Genomic DNA, 13,479 nt, shown 5'->3' with positions numbered 1-13,479 from the left:
TCTGAGTCTCATCACCAGGCTCTGTGCCCTCTCTCTCCTCTCTGAGCACTATGATGTCACATTTGACGAGGGGACCATGATGTTCAAACAGAAAAGCATGCATTTGCATGTAGTCCTCTGACATGAGACAAACCAGTGGCAACACGCTAGAAATCTGTCCCTTTCCTTCAGCCAGTCTTTCCTGCTTACTGTCATTCCTCTTCCATTGCCTCCTCAGCAATTTGGTGGCCTCCAAAAGCTGCTGCAGCTGCCACGGATTTCATACTGTAATTTCCCATGCATGCATTTTGCGGCTAGAGTAGAGTTTTGCCCTGTTGGCCTTTGGGGCGCTCCAGAAAGAAAGAGACATTCCTATCCTCCATAAGGGCAGGGTGCCTGTCTTCCTTTAAGAATGCACAGCCTGTGCAGAGATTACTTAGGCCTTTTGGAGCCTTGTACCTTACTGCAATGTTAGCAAACACAAATGGTCCATACACTCTCAACTTAACTTAGCAAGATTTCTAAACCCATGTAGCCCCCATGAATTTGATGTCATAGTTTTACCTTCTAATCAAAGCACAAACCCCTCCAATGTACATCAGCATTCAAATACATCAGCTTTCTCTAACGGCTGCCCATTTGCCAGCTCATAAACAAGTGAATGGGTCTCCACAAGTAACTACATGAACTAAAATCTGAACTTCCCTCTCCCCAAGGACCAACACAAAGGCAAACAAGAAGCTTATATTTTCAGAGTTCCATTTCACCAGGAAGGTCTGAATAACTGTAATGCATCATGCACTAGACTTCTGCCTAGCTCCTAATACTTTTCTGCAGATAGCGTTTCCTATGCAACACAGGCCAAAAATCCAGAACTGTCAAACTCTATTTGTGCCAAAAGTATGCAGCTGGCAAGAAACCACCAATTTTTTTCTGCCCCCATGAGATCTAAGTTCAAAAGACAGAAAAAAAAGAAAAGCCAGAAAGATTCAGTTGTGTGGCAACAGAAGCTAAAATGAAAAGTATGCAGAACTTCCTTCGAAGTGGATAGAGAATCAAAGTGAAGCATCTTTTGCTCTGCCATGAAGGAATCCTAGACAAACTTCTCAATACATGTGCAATTTCCTTATTTCCTCCCTCTCTCCCCACTCAGAGGGAAAACTTCTTACTTATCCACAATGCTGCACTCCAAGCAGGCTCTTGGCAAGGAGGTGTTCAGTAGAAGAAATCTTAGTTAAGCTCTTTGTGGTCTACCTCTGCAATCAGCAGGCTGAAGATTGCTCATTTCCTCCAAGGATACTAAATTAGCATGTTGCTCTCAGTGTCTACTTACAAATAAGACAAACAGAAGTAAGATCCCAGCAGACACAAGTGAGAGCATTTATATGATTCTAAGCAACAGGCCCAACAGAGGCAAGGAAATATAAAAGCAAGGTTTCTCAAAAAAGGCACAGAAAGGGACCTGGCCAGTTTTCTGGCTCCTGGATTGGATCATGGATGAAATAAATTAGCTGACTCTCACTGTAGTTTTTTCACTGGTATCGACGCCACAGTCAACGATTTTCTTCTTTGGTAAACACCTTGCTCCTTGGCTTTACTGGGAATTCCTGAAGAACAACGTAAGCCCTACAGGTTGCAGTTGGGGAATCTGGCATCAAATAAATGAACAAAGAAGACCCAAGGCTTGTATAGATTAATCGGTCTTGAACAGCGATAGAACCCACGTTTGGCTTGTTTTTCTGGAAGTGTTGAGACACCTACGTGGGATTTACCTTTCTATCCTTGTCTTGGCAACAGGCATCATGATTGCAATCAACTTAATCCTATTTCTTGACCAAAAAAAATCTCTTTGCCAGCAGTATGCATTAGAAAAAAAGGCCTGTAAAACCATTCCTTGTGAAAAACATGTCCATCAGATATTAATACTACATCTTCATCTTCAAAATGTCATTAAAATGCATACACTCAAAACATCAGACAAAGAAAAAAGGGTACATAATAGATCAACAACATAACTATATATATTATAGTTATATATAACTATATATAGTTATATATATATATAACTAACAAACTGAGGCTGTAGAATTCATCTTGTACTTTTACTCACTAAAGAATTTACAGAATAGACTAGTATAGGATAGTATAGTTCAGTGGAAGGAACCTACAATGACCATCTAGTCCAACTGTCTTTACCACTTTAGGACTGACGAAGAGCTAAAGCATGTTATTAAGGGCATTGTCCAAATGCCTCTTAAACACTGACAGGCATGAGGTATTGACAACCTCTCTAGGAAGCCTGTTTGCCCACCCTTTCAGTAAAGAAGTGGTTCCTAATGTCAAGTCTTGATCTCCCCTGACAGAGCTCTGAATCATTCTAACATGTCCTGTTGCTGGATACCAGGAAGAAAAGATCAGCACCTCACTCTCCACTTCTCCTCCTTAGGAAGCTATAGAGAGCAAAGACATCACCCCTTCAGTCTCCTTTTCTCCAAACTAGACAAATCCAAACTCCTTAGACGCTTCTCACAGGACATGCTTTCCAGCACTCTCACCAGCTTTGTTGTCCTCCTCTGGACATATTCAAGTACCTTAACATCCTCTTAAAAAGAGGATTTTTAAAAAAAATTATGGCGCCCAGAATTGCACACAATATAGGCATAAATTACCTGAGAACAAAGGTAGATGGTCCCCTGACATCTACCACATGCTACAATGGGCTGGAGACCTCCTGTATCATCTCAGATTTGGAAGCACCTGACTGCAAAATGAAAGACCTCTTGTGTCACAGGTTTCAAGGTTTACAGCCAATAGAGACCCCATAAGTAAGTATCGGTATTACCTGTTGTCACTACAACTTGCAGTTTTGCATTACAGTTTCTGTCCTGCTCCAGGACTTCATACTGCATAAGTAGTGGAGAAGAGTCCAGCTGATGCAGAGGTCCCAGAGCAGGAAAGAGGTTTAGCAGAGAACAGCAAATTTGAGAAACAGGAGTTTGAGCTGGAGGAGGAGAAGGCAGAAAACATTGTGTTTATTTCACTGTCTGTTCCATCATGGACAGGCCTGTATTGCTTCCAACTGCACTCAATCTCACTGGCTTCTCCAGGAAAAATCAAGGACTTAATCTCCACATCGCAAGCAAGTAAAGTGAGGCAAATGCAGCAGCAAAATACACACTTCATAAGCCACACAAAAAGCCACTGCTAGGATGTTGTTAAGCATCTTCAAGGACAAGGTGAATCCCTCTGGACTGTGTTTTGTGGTATACCTAACTGAACCAAAGCTGCCTGTAAGGGACACGAAGTAGGCAGTCCGTCCCACCCCCTGCTGACATATTCCATATGACAATCTTGTTGCATTTGTCTTCTGCCTACAGTATTTTAAGAATCCATATGAACCAAAACAAGTCTCCAGTGAATCTTGACATATAAAGAAGCAGCAGTCCTCACTCTAAGCTGCTGAAAATAAAACAGAAAATTGTGTCTGTAATATAGCCCAATGAATATCTATCCAGAAACTCAAGTATACCCTTTCTCCTGATGGGGTTTGTATTGCACAGTGAATTTAAGGGGTACTGGTAGTACGAAGAAGAAATTTATACAGTACAGTCCATATGCATAATTATATATGAAATGAGTTATATGATTTTTCCACAGGCTCACATTAGCAAAAGTCACTATTTAAGGCAGGCATCCCAGCTAGACATTTCTCCTATCCATGGCAATAATAGGAACACATTAAAAGGGCCCTGCACAACGTCATATAATACAGAGTTAGAGCTATTGTGTGTTCTGCATATCCGTATCTTCAGAACATTCTAGTCTGCACAATGTTGGTTCCAGCTGTAAGAAATCTTCCTCTCTTCAGCCACATCATGATCCCAACTCAGACAAATCCTCCTCACCTTCCCATGGGCTTTCCCCTTTCTCTTTTTCCATACGAAAATGCCTAAAACTCTTGGTCCTCACATCTCTCAGTAACAGGATAACAGCAAGCAGAGCTTCATGGAATTTATTGTCTTCCACTTCAGTCTGGTTTCCCTATTTGTCCAAACCACCAGTGACAGAGGAAGTGAGACAGTGTAGTATAAGATGGAAGTCAGATGTTAATGCACCCTTTGCTTTCACACAAACCTATGAAGACATAAACAATGCCCAGCTAAAAACACTATGGCTAAATTCCTTTAGGGACCATTTCAGACTCTTCACTTCCAGCTTTTTCCCAGGAAGTCATACTCCTTGATCATGTCCTCCAGAGCTCTGACCTGGCTTGGCAAAGAGCACTCCTTATGTAAAATGTAATCACAAAAATCACTCTGTTCATTTAGTGAACAGCAAAGTGACCAACCACCTTGGCTACACATCTATGTCAATGTCTGCTGGTGTGGCAGGGTCAGAGTAACTGTCTCTGTTACTTCTGTGGAAGAAGCAGCAGCAATTGTGAGACTCTAGATTTCCTCTTGCTATTTTCTTCTTGTTGTCCTACACAGCTAATCAGCATCATGACTGCATTTCATCTCTATGGCTTCTGTCACTGCCAGACAATAAATGGAGTGTCTTTCACACTGAGTGTGAAAGGTCTGAACCAAAAAAAAAAAGCAAATTGTCCAAATAAGCTAATGTTTTGTACTGTTTTTCCTGGACCAGAGTCCCCATTGCTAATGAAAGGGTCAAGGATTTTACCTTGAAGGGGCCAGGGATTTGCAAAGACACATTTCAAGTTTGTCAGCTCCCAGGCTAATGCTGTGCTGCCAACACCAGCAGCAAAATTACAGTGCTGGCAGCACGCAGAGGAAGGCATTCCACTGCACAGAAACAGCAGGCTTTTGGAAAACCCCTTTAACAACAACGAAACAAGGGAAAGAACACATTCTACTTCAGCAATACAATAACCTGCCAAATTTATTTCACAAAACCTAAATCCCATAGTCACAGATTTCCAAACAAAGCAACTCTATACAACATATCTGTCTTTTCTTGCTTGCTAACTTAGCTCACCTACTTTTCAAAATACATTGCTGCCTTCTTCCCCTCTGACTGGAAAAACTCCAAGGAAAAACAAATCTGACTGTCCTGTCCACTGGAGACAAAAGAAGTGTGTTCACGGATTGCTTCAAAGGCAGTGGGAAAACTCCCACAAGAGTGTTCTGCTAATGTTTTTCTTTATTTTTAATTAAGCAGAGTGTGAGACCTCCTCTTCCTCAAGAAGGTGAGTGAGGAAGTGGGAGAACAGTGCTGTTTTCCTTCCAGTACCTCCTCTGATCACTCCAGTATGGCAAAACCTGGTCCCAAAGTCTTTATATGCTTCAGAGCCCTGCACAGCCCTAGCCAGCAGGAGAAGGGCAAAAGCATGTCACTCACAATTAGTTCTCAAATCCAGGCTCTTAGCTACCATAAGTTCTGGCCTAAGCCCCATTTCAGTGGGGAGAGAAAATGCCATGCCCATAATGCTCAGACAAGTAAACTCAACTGGCATGGGGCTTTTGTGAGGTCTCACCAGCTGAGACAGTGAAAGGGTTAAGCTGTCATAGCTGTAGGTGGTCTTCAAGCAATATTTATAGCAAGTGTGATTCTCTGTAAATTGGAGGGGACCTTACTGAAAAAAATTGAAATTTTTTTTTTCTTTCTTCCAGGAGTGCCAGAAGAGATTTTGAAGATGGGATAAGAACTTTAGCACCATTCAAAAAGTCCCAGGGAGGCAGCAAAATGAATGTGTTCTGGGAAAGGTTATATTAAACTGAAATCAAAGAGCCTTGAAATTCAGAAGATAATCTCCCTGAAAGTGGGGTTGGTAAAAACGCCCACTAGCATATCAGACCATGTGTGTATCCTAACCAAAGCAAGCCTGTCACCCACCAGAGGTCTGGTGCCTTGGTCAGTTTGGGCATCTCCCTGTAGACATCAGAACGGGCAGGCAAAAAAAAAAAAATAAACCTTTGGGCCCCATAATTAAAGAAACAAACTGTAACCTTTAGTCCTTGGCTTGCTGTGTCAGTGTGGCCAGATTGTATGCTAGCATTAGCTTGGGCTTTAAAACCAGTGGGGAAAAAAGCGTCCAAACCCACCTTTATTTTCCATGTTATATTTGCCCTAGGAGATTTTGTTTTTCCTCTTTGAAACTATTCCCAATTTAAAAATCTGTTCCTACTTAATGAATTAACATTTCCTGGATTTTACCAGTCTGCAGAGACTTCTTTATTAAGTGGGTAAGTTCCAGACGCATTTTGTTAATACATTAAGTCACCTGGCAGAAGCAATGGTGCCTTGGGCAGCATTTTGACAGACATCAGAAACTCAGGCTTCACCAGAAGATGCCTTTTGAATTTGCCTTCTCAGCAACTCCTATTATAATGCAAATCCTGACACTGGCATGCAACACTATGTTAGAATGAGTGTCTGCCCATAGTAAGTGCTGTTAAGCGAGGGCAGACACTCCTTCCAACTCAGGTTAGTCACTAAGCATCAAGGAAAGACATGCATCTCAGCTGTTACTCCTTTGCTGCAACCTTCCTCCCTCTGCATTTAACTGCAGTCTCTAAGCAGTTATTTCTCTTTAGTGGAGATTCACTATGAATTCACATATCTCCAGCTTCAGTGGCTATACCTCCAGTTTGCAGGCATGCTTTTTGCTTTCTGTGCAAGCAACCTTATTCACATCATAGCGAACAGTGCAAAATCCTCTTGTCAAAACTATTTCTCCTTTAAAACAGGCACTGAGGAGTAATGACATGTAACACTGCTACCATACAAACCTTTATCTTCTCAGGTAGATATCTTCATATCTTGATGTTTTGTGCAATCAAATTACACCCTTTCCTTTCTGGTTTGATCTTCCCATTCAAAACACCTCCTCTAAAACTTAGGTAGCTTGCTGTATTCTTAACTGTGAAAATTTTGCTCCCTTGGTAGAAAAAAGATAAGCCACTTCCTTTGCTTTCAAAGATGAAAATCATGATTCCATGTCATGGAACATAGTCTTGCAGTAAATGTTGAAGCTGCATATGATATCAATAACACTATGCATGAAATGTTCCCACAGTCCCATGACTCTATGGTTTCTCCACAGGAAAATGAATGGAAAATGTACGTATGAGATACAGCACAGAAGAGAATGATCAGAGCCACCTCATTGACTTCCTCTGAGGCCGACTGTTCCAGTTCCCAACAGCAGCCAGCATTCAGCATGTGACAGCCTTTTTTTGACTGAGTGTTCAGGCCACGCAGCGCAGAAAGGCAGCATAACCACGGCAGAACAAGGGAATCTCATTCCCAAATGCTTCTGCATTGTTTTCAGTTTCTACACCCACCCCCACCACTACCACCCCCACTACCTTTTCTATTTCCCACCATTAGGTTAAAACAATTCATCAGGAAATATATTGAAGCCATTTATGATGATAATTCTATGATTCTATGATTCTATATAAAAAGTTGGTCTCAAGTCCCGGTTGGGGGCCGACAACTTACTATCCTTTCACTGCTTATTGCAGCAGTATTCTTATTAAAAATAATTCTCCAAATACCAAGTACAAAATTTTCCGCACTGGCTGTTTTTTGGCCAAGGTCCAGTCAACATCTGGGAGGAGGATGAAAAGGGGGCTTACACATACACAAAATGTTACTCTTTCTTTGGGTTTACTCTGCCTAAACCTGTCTGCAGCTCTTGCAATACCTGCCTCAGTAGCATAGCATGAAGAAAAGCAAGACCTGCGCACTATACAGTGGGATATGCAGCCAGCTAGTAGGGTGCCAAATTAAGCGTGACCCAGGTCCCGCACACCTTGTGTGGGAGGTCTTTCCCCTGACACGGCGTTTTGGTCTTTGCTTGTTGCTGCCCTCTCCTGCTCAGATTGTTGCAACGCTTGGTTCTGGGATCATGAATCAGTGACAGGCATGCTCTTCCGGGTCCACAAACAGCTCTTCCAGCTGCAGACCCTATCAGAGCCTCATAGCAGTCCATCCTCTTTCTAGCACAGTGCAAAGGGTAGGGGGGGAGGGATGCAAGACCCCTTATTTGCCAGCCTCACTTACCTCCTAGTGCTTGTTTCATAACGAAATCCATGGTGATGGCTTAGGGGTGCTGCCCACCTTCACACCTCACATGCACAGAGACCAGGAATCCTTGGAGCACAGCCTGCAAAGAGGCACAATCAAAAGAGGAATGGTGTCTGTAGGAGCAGAAAAGCCTGATGCTTGACCTTTCTTAGCTTTCGTCCCATTGTCTAAGTGTAAGCAAGTTTCCAGACCCTCAACCCTGCAGACAGGACAAGGGACCTGGAGAGCAGAGCTGCGTGCTGGTAGGCAGGGAGTGGCCATGAGGAAGAGAAGGTAAGGGAACACGGTGATTCCCCCAAGCAGGGCAGGTGGCCGGGAGGGAGCCTGGAGGAGCACTGCAGTGCTCCTCCCGGCTTGTCTCCAGAAGACAGGCAGGAAAGTGTTAAACCTTTGAACTTTCTCGTTTCCCCGCCTGCTTCTCAGCCCTCTCGTTTTTCGGAAGGCTAGCTCTGGAGAGGCGGCTCCGCCGGGAACAGCGGAGGGGGCATTTGAAGGTGAAGCACTCCGCAAGTGCCTGGTAGGGCAAGCGGGGGAAGCTGGGCGACTTGGGTGCGGATGCAGCCCGCGCGGCGGGATGGGGAGCGTGGATGCGGGGCAGGCTTCGCCACCCTACCCTCCCAGCAACCTCACCCAGAACGACTCCAGCGCAATGCCAGGGAGGACTGCACCTGCTCAGGAAGAGCCGGGACGGCTCAAGGTTGAGACCGGCCGGCCCCGGGTGCAGCGCAGCAGCCCCGCCGCGCAGGCTGCCGCCTCCCTCTGCTGGTCCTGGCCGCGGGGAGAGGCGGGCTCGGCTCCGAGGCAGGCTGCAACCCCTCGCCCCGTAGCAGGTCACGGCCGTGCCGTGGGGCTACGCGGCCCGCCAACACCCGGGAGAACCAGGGCTTTTCCTACCCCTGCGATCCCACACCCCTCCTCTTCCCGCTGCCCTTCCGCACGCCGGCCGGCGCCGCACGGCACGGCCCGCCCCGGCGCAGACCCCTCGCTGTGCGGCGGGCGCTGTGCTGACCTGAGCTGTGCCGGGCCGGCGGCAGGTGGCCGCTGCAGCGAGCTCCGCTTCCCTCCTCCGCGCTGCTCTGCTCCTAGAGGCTCCGGCCGGCGCCCATGTGCCTGAGGGCTGCCGGGGAAGGCGCGGGGTGGGGAGAGAGAATCAGTCCAGACCTTCTCCCTACTTTTCCCCCGCGCCCCTCTTTTTATCACGGGATTTCCGGACCATCCCACCGACACGGTCCCTCCTTCCTCCTCCCCTCGTTGCGGGAGCTGGGCTCCCTCCCTCCCCCTGCCTCCGCTCCCCCGCCCCTTCCCTGCGCCGCCCTCGCACCTCGATGCTCGCCGTGGAGAAGGCCCCCAGCGCTCCCCAGCCCCTCGCAGGGGTGCATGCATGTCCCCCACCCCATCCCCGGCTATCTGCAGCTGCCAGCTGTCCTTGCGCTCTGCCGTGGTGGAAGGACGGGAGGTTGTTAGCCCGCTGTTGCATTTTGCAATTGCTTCCTTGCATCTCCTCTGGAGTCAGTGTGTGTGTGTGCCAGGGGAAATCTCAGCTTCCTGGAAAAGGGAGAGAGTGGGAGTGTGGTCCGCGTCCTCTGTTCTGGGTCTTCTCATCCCCTAGGTCCTGGAAGGAGTTGGAGAGGCAAGGAAGAAGATAGGGAAGGAACACAGACTTCTCCTCCCTCCTCCTTCACCTCGCATTTTATTCTGGCCGGAGAAGGATCGCTGGCTGCTCGGCACAGTTGTCTCGCTATCCAGCGGCGTTTGCAGCCTAGAAGGAGGTTGGGGGAGGGGGAGGGCAGCAAAGGGGAAAGTCCTCTTCTTGCAGTTGCCGGTTGAAGGGCATCAGTGCAGCGATCCGTTGTTCAGCCCGGATTCGGGACGGCATTTGAAGAGGAGGAAAGAGCTGCGTGCGGCACTATGTGGCAAAGCAGAGCAATACCCCGTCACGGATCCAGCACCCACCTTTAGGGATGCCGACAGCTTTGCTTGGGACTGGTAGAGGAAGGGACGAGCTCTACTGCTGATATGCCTTTCTGTCGCCAGCAGGAGAGGTGGAAGACCAGTCCCCAAAGCAACTGATATGGGAGGGGGAGGGCAGAATGGTGCTGGCAGAAGTGGGAGCCGGGGGGTGGGAGAGTAGCAGTGCAGGCATCCTGGGGAGGCACTGGCACGGCCCGTTGAGCTACAATGACAGAAGGTCAGGGAGGGCCCCGGGGCAGCACAGGGAAAGGCTTGTAGGTCCAGCAGGCATGACAGGCAAACCATTCCCCCTCGGGGCAGTAGCCCTTCAGCTACCATGGCTCCGAAGCCTGCAAAACTCTCGGGTGCCAGCTGCAGATGCAGAAAGGCATGTTTCTATGCACAGGACAGTGTGTACCCACTGGGGTCTGCCTTGCTGCCCCAAGCCTGTCAGTGTTTAAGAAGCAATTGGACAATGCCCTTAATATCATGCTTTAACTTTTGGTCAGCACTGAAGTGGTCAGGCAGTTGGACTAGATGGTAATTGTAGGTCCCTTCCACTTAACTATTATTTTCCCTTTCCTTTTCCCTTTCCCCTTTTTTTTCCCCTTCCCTTTCCTCTTCCCCTTCTTTTGATGTCCAACAGACACTAGTATCAGCTGAGGAAGCTCAGCTGACTAGGCATGTGCTGCACTTTTACTAACACACTTCAGAAGGGAAAAAATAATATTAAGAGGGGGTGGGGAAGCCTCTTGTCTTAAGCCTTAACACACCGCAGCATTTCCAATCCAAAAGGCATATTCTGCACTTGGACCACATAACCCCATGCAGCGCTACAGGCTTGGGGAAGTGTGGCTGGAAAGCTGCCTGGAGGAAAGGGACCTGGGGGTTCTAATTGACAAGCAGCTGAATATGAGCCGGCAGTGTGCCCAGGTGGCCAAGAAAGCCAATGGCATTCTGGCTTCTATCAAAAATAGTGTGACCAGCAGAAGTAGGGAGGTGATTGTGCCCCTGTACTCAGCACTGGTGAGGACACCCCTTGACTATTGTGTCCAGTGTTCGGCACCTCAATACAAGAGAGATATCGAGGTGCTGGAGTGAGTGCAGAGGAGGGCAACGAAGCTGGGGAAGGGCCTGGAAAACAAATCATATGAGGAGCTGCTGAAGGAGCTGGGACTGTTTAGTTTGAGGAAGAGGAGGCTGAGGGAAGACCTCATCACTCTCTACAACTACTTGAAAGGACACTGTAGAGAGGTTGGTACTGGTCTCTTCTCCCATGTTATTAATGACAGAATGAGAGGGAATGGCTTCAAGCTCCAACAGGGTAGGTTTAGACTGAACATTAGGAAGGAATTTTTCACAGAGAGAGTGGTCGGGCATTGGAACAGGCTGCCCAGGGAGGTGGTTAAGTCGCCATCCCTGGATGTGTTTAAGGGACATTTAGATGCAGTACTTAGGGATATGGTGTAGGGGAGGATTTTGTAGAGTAGGGTAGATGATTGGACTTGATGATCCCAAGGGTCTCTTCCAACCTAGACGATTCTATGATTCTATGATTCTATGTTGATACCTTTTTGATGCTCTCTTTTCCATACATATTGTAGCAGGGGCTCAGCGTAGATGCCCATGCCCAAGAAATGAACCTAGAAGCCTGCTGGAATGGTGTGCACATGTTTCTGCGCACAATATTAACAATTCACAGAGTATTTCCAGGTCTGTGTTGCCTCCCCAAATGCCCATATAGTTTTGAGCAGGGTTTATATTTTGGGTCCGTCATACAACACCGCACATTCTTGTGAAGCATCATGTGATTGCTCTTGGAGAGGGGGACAGTGTGCCCACACTACTAAACCTCCAGGTGCACACTTTGCTCTTATATCTTGGAGTATGGGAAGGAAAAATTCAAAAGCCCTCAAACACAAGTGTTGCCTAATAGCTAAAACACCGGCCTAAAACCAGGTTTATTTTCTTCTTCTTTGGGGATCCTGGTGCATGCTACATCAAAGAACTCCTGTAGCAGCCAAAAGTCATCACAGCCAAGAAGGCTTGCTGAGAAATGTCATCCTTCCTGTCCATAGGCTTCTTACAATCCTTGCAAAGATAAATGTCCTCCCTTGTGTGCAGAGAATAAAGGGATGTCATCCACAGGGGCTTTCACAAGCAAGGGAAAATAATATGCATATCAAGCAGAAGACACTGAGAGGTCCCTGAGTTTCTTGTTGACCTCTTTAGAACTGCTGGTCTGTCCCCAGAACCAGCAGACCCTCCAAAGTTCAAGTACCCATGGTTCTGACCCCTAAGTACTCCCGCTTTTTCCAGACTATTCAGCTGCCACAGAAAATCAAGAAACATGAGGCAGTGAAACATGATCCCAACACCAGCTACTTCAATGCTCCCTCTTCTTCAGAAGAACAAGGCACAGGATCACCAAAACACAAACCACACTGAGATACTCCTAGTCCCAGCTTCAGCATTGCTTCCCTACCCCAAGTGCCAGCTTCCAAGCAACTCCCATAGAAAGCAGTTTCAAGATGAAAACCTGAATGTTTGTGAGCCTGATTTGGGTACCTCCTATCCAGGTGGTACCCTGACTTCTCAGTCAGAAAAAATCCCACCAGTACCCTCCTCATCACAGAGGGTTCAGGTACAGAAGCAAGAAAGGACATGGTCAAAAAGAAGTGATATAATCTATAGAACTATGTCTAATGGTGATCTCATAAAGGCTCTTGGGGAAGGCTTTTACCTTAGAAATTGAACAGAGGGGTTGTGAACACAACCTTTCCTCAATTTGCTGAAAAATCCAGCTAGATGGATGGACTCACAGGGATCTGTTATGTGATTTACCTGAGATACGTGACTTCTGCTACAAGAAGTATAGTATGAACAGTGTCCCATGGATCTCCTTTCTGATGGCATTCAACAATATATTATGTCCACAATACTTTATGAATATGGACCTGGAAGTAATGCAATTTAATAGCGTATTTGTTAGACAGCAACAAATCTCAGAAATAACGACGTTTTCTCGGCGTGCGTGTGCATGGTCTACCCCAGCACCATGGACAGAGGAGAACTGCCATGCATCGAGACTACCGCCGGCACCTCCAAACCTTCCCAAAACACAAAAGCCAGCTCTTAGTCTGGTTTGGGCTGTGTGAGTGAGATATACCTGCTCCTGATCGTCGGATCAGGCTTATTCTTCCTTTACAGAACTAGAACAACAGGAATCCCCAATATGACCTTGCTTGGTTTAGCCGAACTGTACAGAAAACTCAGAGCAAAGATCTCCTCCATGGAGCTTTGTACATGAACTCAGACTCCTGGGCTGCCAGCTGGGAATCTGTGCATTTACTGATGTCTGTGTAAGAAGCTGGAATAAGCCAATAATCAGTTTTGGTCACATTTTCCAAAAAAAAAATGAATATTCAGATCTCCGGAAAGAAGGAAAAGAGTCTGTTTCCAGAAAAAAAAAAAAAAAAAAAAAAAAAAAAAAAA

The 13,479-nt window shown here is 46.6% G+C and overlaps 1 protein-coding gene across 1 annotated transcript in view; it reads right to left on the bottom strand.

Annotated features, from left to right (window-relative positions):
* The window catches only part of CPLX1 (complexin 1), a 101,213-nt gene extending 91,938 nt beyond the window's left edge, over window positions 1–9,275 (bottom strand). The window contains exons 1-2 of the mRNA XM_014953829.1: window positions 9,044–9,275; window positions 8,011–8,113 (exon numbers count right to left, since the gene is read on the bottom strand). Of these exons, the coding sequence (XP_014809315.1) occupies window positions 8,011–8,041 (31 nt within the window). The 5' untranslated portion in view covers window positions 8,042–8,113; window positions 9,044–9,275. The remainder of the gene's footprint in view (window positions 1–8,010; window positions 8,114–9,043) is intronic.
* Window positions 9,276–13,479: the final 4,204 nt, after the last annotated feature.

Source organism: Calidris pugnax, unplaced genomic scaffold (assembly GCF_001431845.1).
Source record: "Calidris pugnax isolate Ruff unplaced genomic scaffold, ASM143184v1 scaffold250, whole genome shotgun sequence".
Taxonomy (NCBI): Eukaryota; Metazoa; Chordata; class Aves; order Charadriiformes; family Scolopacidae; genus Calidris; species Calidris pugnax.
Note: the sequence above shows the minus strand (reverse complement) of the source record. Positions and strands in the feature narration are given on the sequence as shown.